General features: G+C 59.6%; 1 protein-coding gene across 2 annotated transcripts; it reads right to left on the bottom strand.

Moving 5' to 3' along the window:
- Window positions 1-2,204: 2,204 nt before the first annotated feature.
- EGR4 (early growth response 4) lies at window positions 2,205-4,368 on the bottom strand. 2 transcript variants are annotated; one of them, XM_021699233.1, is made up of 2 exons: window positions 3,924-4,368; window positions 2,205-3,523 (listed from the first exon to the last, which is right to left on the bottom strand). In XM_021699233.1, the coding sequence occupies exons 1-2, from the start codon at window positions 4,366-4,368 to the stop codon at window positions 2,205-2,207; spliced, it is 1,764 nt and encodes a 587-aa protein (XP_021554908.1). The 2 variants fall into 2 exon arrangements, with proteins under 2 accessions (XP_021554908.1, XP_044774835.1); XM_044918900.1 differs by having other exon boundaries at window positions 2,205-3,520.
- Between the last annotated feature and the right edge of the window lie 265 nt (window positions 4,369-4,633).

The following is a 4,633-nucleotide window of genomic DNA, read 5'->3' as shown; positions in this document are numbered from 1 at the left end:
GGCCGAGGTGTGTGTGTGAGGACAAGATGGGGCACGATAGAGCTGACAGTACTTGATAGAATGATGTTAAAGGGGGTAAGGGTGGCATGGTTATACACCACCTACCCACAGCCTGTCTGGCCTTCTTTCTTTGCTTAGGTTGTATGGTTTGCAACCAGTTGCTCGAAATCTGGGCCTTTGTGCTCTTTCTTACCCTACTCTGCATGGAAAGTGAAGTCAGGTGGTTCATGCCTATAAATGAAAGGTGTGGTCATTTAAATAGTAAGCTAATGAAAATCATCATTATCTTGTGTCTCTGTGAATCTACTGCTTACCTATTATGCCTGATGGCCCATCATTTGAGCCTCTTTACAGGGTTAAACATTGCCCTCTGCAGGCTACTCTGAAAATGTTAACTCTTCTAGAAGAGGTAATATGGAGTCCTTTACCACAAATTGGTTTATTAGATAGAAGATACTCAATCACATGAAAGCACTTAATACCTGGGGAGAGAAATGGGTGGAATTCTCTGACTTGATAATTTTGTCTCTGGTCAATCAGACTGTGGGATGGAGGGTGAGCCTGTCTGACAGTGAAGGAACAAAGAGGCCAAAGGATCAGAAGCCAGGTTGATCTGGCATCATAGGGCTGTAAGGCACTTTTAGCTCAAGAAGAGCTCAGCCTGAAAGCGAAAAGAATGAAGCCTGCAGACAGGTCCTATCCTTTCCTTAGCAGAGAGAAGTTACTGGGGAGGAGAGAGATAGGGTGCACAGCAGTCGGCTTGAGTCTGCTCAAGGTGGCCAGAAAAGCTTTTGAGTTGGGAGTTCAGGGAGTAAAGGGGGACCAAGTTGCATCCATTCCCCATCTTCCCCATCCCAAGATCATGCCTTCTTCCCTTCTAGCTCCAAACCCCCTCCCCAAGCCATGAAGGGTTCACCTGGAAGGAGAGCTAGGGAAAAGCGACTGTGGCAGGTGCATGGCTGGATGGTAAATGGGCTGCTGCCACCTGAACAAGATCCTTTGTGGGCAACTAACATGACTGTGAGAATCTGGCAAGCACCTTGCATGGCTTGGCTCTGCCCATCCATGGTCTAGCTGAATGTTGAGTCCCATTTGGCCACGACAGCTTGTGCTTCTCATAAAGATGCATGGGCACTGGCTGGAGCCTCTGTGATACCCAATACTCTGGGTGTTCCACAAACAACACTGCCATACTGCAGTCTTCTATTGCCATGGCTACTGCCTGGGGCTCCCTCTAGTTGCGGAACCTATTTCACTTCTTGATAGGAAGCCTTTCCAAACAGTGCTATTAAGCTGAGGTGCCAACATTCTGGGGTTGGTAAAAGAGTACTGGCTTTGGAGCCAGACAGATCTGAGTTTGACCTTGTCTGTTCCTAGCCAGGTTATCCAACAAGTTACCTATTTTGCTTCCTCATCTTTGGAAATGGAATATACACTGCTATTTAGGATTGTGAGGATTAAGGATAATATATGCCCAATGTTTAACAGTTTCAGAAACACTTTGAGCTTTTAGGTCAGTTGTGATTAAATGCATTTGTTAATTCAGTACATATTTATTGAATGTCTACTATGTGCCACAGTGCCTGACAGTAGCTGCGTAGTGATTTCTTCTGGCACATATTCCCCTGGGGGAGTGGTTGGGGGGAATGGGTCAGAAGCTTAGATGGCAGATTCAGTAAGCTTTTAGCACAATAATTTTAATTGCAAAAATAAACAGTTTTGTCAACTGCTCGAGAGTAGCGTCTGCTTTACAAAAATTAACAACAACAAAAGGAAATAACCCCAAAGCAAAACGATACATCCAATGGCTGCTGGAAACGACATTGCTGTACAAAATCCCGCGCGAGACCGGCTCGGCGCTGCCCCAGCCTGCCTCTGGGGGAGGGTCTAATGAGGGGCGTGGGGCGTGCGCCAAGCCAGTTACAAAAGACTATCTTGAGTCCCAAGGAAGGGCCTACTCAGTGGGTGGCCTGAGAGGACTTCCCTCAAAGCGCGGCTGACGCGGGAGTCAGCTCCGGGTACCGCAGGAGCTGTCCACGGAGCTGGTGCTGAACGAGGCGTGAACGGCGGGCACTTCAAGGGAACTGGAAGCGGGACCAGGGGCCGGCCCCGGGGCGTGCGGGGGGGGGGGGGGGGGGGGGGCGGGCCAGGTCGCCTCTTTCGTGCCGGGCGGCGGCGCCTCAATCTACAAACGCATCTCCCTCTCACAGGGCGGCGAAAGAGAGGCCCAAAGAGTAAAAGCCAAGGCCCTTGAGCCGCTCCTCGGCGCGCGCCTTCTGCTTGAGGTGCACCTTGCTGTGCCTTTTCTTCTCATCACTGCGCGCGAAGCGGCGGCCGCACACGTCGCAGGCAAAGGGTTTCTCACCCGTGTGAGTGCGCACGTGTGTGGTAAGGTGGTCGCTTCGGCTGAAGTTGCGGAGGCAGATGCGGCACTGGAAGGGCTTGTGGCCCGTGTGGATGCGCAGGTGGCGGTTGAGCTCGTCGGAGCGCGCAAAGCTGCGCACACAGCTCTCCACTGGGCAAGCAAAGGCCTTGGCATGCGGCCGCGGGCAGAAGCAACGCGCGCTGCACTTGCCGCCCCGGCGCCCCTTGCGCCGCGCCTTGGTGGGGGGGAATGGGGCCGGCGGCGGTGGCCCGGGAGGCTCAGGCACGCCACTGCTCCCAGGGATGTCTGCCACCAGAGGTTTCGGGAAGTCCGCCGCGGTGCTGCGGAGACCCAGGGGAGAAACCTGAGCCTGAGTACCGGCCAGAAACTCTCCGCCGTCGCCGCTACTCCCCCCATCCCCACTAGGAGGGGTCAGGAGACCCGGGAGGCCCTCGGCCACCTCCCCTAAGTCACCTGCGGCCAACGGGAAAGCGTCGTAAGACCCCGTGGGGTAGAGTCTGTTGGCGGGACCGGCCGGCAGCTCCGCTGGGCAGCTGATGGACAGCAGGTCTTCAATCTTGGCCCCCATCGAGGGGAAACGGGCGTCGGGGGCGGCCTGGTAACCTCCCTGTGACCCACAGCTCCCTGGGGCTCCAGCTGAGAGCAGCTCCCAGGAAGCGTAGGGGCCTTTGAAGGCCGAGGCAGTGTCCAGCGCGGGAGAGGCCGGAGGCGCCCGGAGGCCTGGCTTGACGTCGGGCGGGGAGAGCTGAGGCTCATACAGGCAGTGTGAGGGGGCGCCCGCCGAGGGTGAGACCTCCCAGAACGCGTCTGGGAAGGCGGCAGCGCCCAGATCCGGGGAGTAAAGGTCCGGTGGACCCGGCAGCAAGGCGTCGGGGCCTGCGGGAAAAGAGGCGTCCAGCGGAGACCGGGATGCTGCCGCCTCAGGGCCGGGGAAAGGTGCCAGACCCAGGATGCCCGACATGAGGTTGAAGAGTGCCTCCGGGTCGTGCGGGTGTTCGGGTACTGCTTGGATGAAGAAGCTACCGCTGTAGCTGAGGCCAGGAGGGGGCGTGGGTGCAGGCCCCTCCAGGAAGCAGGAATCGGCTAAGTCCCCCCCGGCGCCGCAGCTGCTCAAAGCCCAGCTCAAGAAGTCGCCTGCTGAGGAGGGAGCAGGAATCAGCTCCGGGCACATCAAAGGGCGCGCCTCGGAGTCTGCAAGCCCCTACCCACGAAACCCTTGGGACGCACTGACACATAAAAGGTGCCTTTTGCACATTCTGATCCAGCCGGAGCCCGCATACGCCCCAAGACACACACACAAACATGCACACGCAAAACACACGTGCACAGGCAAAAGGACGCCCTGATAAACCCACAGGTTCCTGCGGAGGCGCTGGCGGCACAGTGGGGCTGGGGATGGGGGTGCGTACCCCAGGACCCCAGAGCCTCCTACCACCCCTACCCCCACAGCTCTATAGTCCCAGTCCCTGCCTGTTCTCAGGCACCATGCGCCCCCGCGCTGCGCCGCAGTCTGAGCACCCTCGGCCGCTCTCCTTACCTCCAGGGTAGCCGGCAGTAGCCGGCGCGTCCCTGCCGGGCAGCCGGGACAATTCGGTGCTGGGTTCCGCGCAACAGCCCTCGGTGGACTTGACCAGGAGCGCGTCGGGGCCGGAAAACTCGCTAAGGTGGAGCATGGCGCGGCGGCGGCTGCGGGGCGCCGGGGGCCTCGCCCGCTGAGCTTGGCTGCGAGCGGGTGACGGGGAGGCCAGCAGTTGGGGTGCCCTGCGCCTCACAGACCCAAGCACCCGGGCTCCTGGCTCCAGGCGCTCACCTCTGGGAAATGGGTCCGGGGGCCGAGGCGCCCTTGCTCGCCGGGACCGGCCTCGGGCGGCGGCTCCTCGCTTCTCCAAAGCGCAGCCGGGCTCCCCCGCTCCGCGGCCCCCCCACTTATATAGCAGCGGCCGCGCTGGCTCCGGGCTTCCGACTCCCCGGGCCACTGCCATTTCGGGAGGCCCCGGCCCTGCCGCCGTGACGTAAATGCCCAAACATGGACACAGGATGTGTGCCGGGGACTCCCGAAAAGGAAAGCTCGGGCTGTGACGTCGCCGCCGCCGCCGCCGGGCCCGCGCCGCTGCGTGCGCGCGCGCTCCCTGAGCGTGGAACCCCGTGCGCGCCGGGGCCGCCGGTGCGCCTGGCTGGGGTGCTCCGCTGCGTGGGGCCGGGCGTTGGGTTAGCGCCCTTCCCGCCTGCAGGCAGAGGCCCGCGGTC

The sequence above is a fragment of the Neomonachus schauinslandi genome, chromosome 10 (genome assembly GCF_002201575.2).
Source record: "Neomonachus schauinslandi chromosome 10, ASM220157v2, whole genome shotgun sequence".
NCBI lineage: Eukaryota > Metazoa > Chordata > Mammalia > Carnivora > Phocidae > Neomonachus > Neomonachus schauinslandi.
The sequence above is the reverse complement of the archived record's forward strand: the minus strand, read 5'-3'. Positions and strand labels throughout refer to the sequence as shown.

What these genes read in the sequence shown, in the direction of transcription:
- EGR4 (XM_021699233.1), bottom strand. Translation starts at nt 4,368, where the DNA reads ATGGCAGTGGCCCGGGGAGTCGGAAGCCCGGAGCCAGCGCGGCCGCTG. An exon ending in TACTGCCGGCTACCCTGGAG is followed by an intron (nt 3,524 to 3,923) that starts GTAAGGAGAGCG and finishes CTCCCTCCTCAG; the next exon opens with CAGGCGACTTCTTGAGCTGG.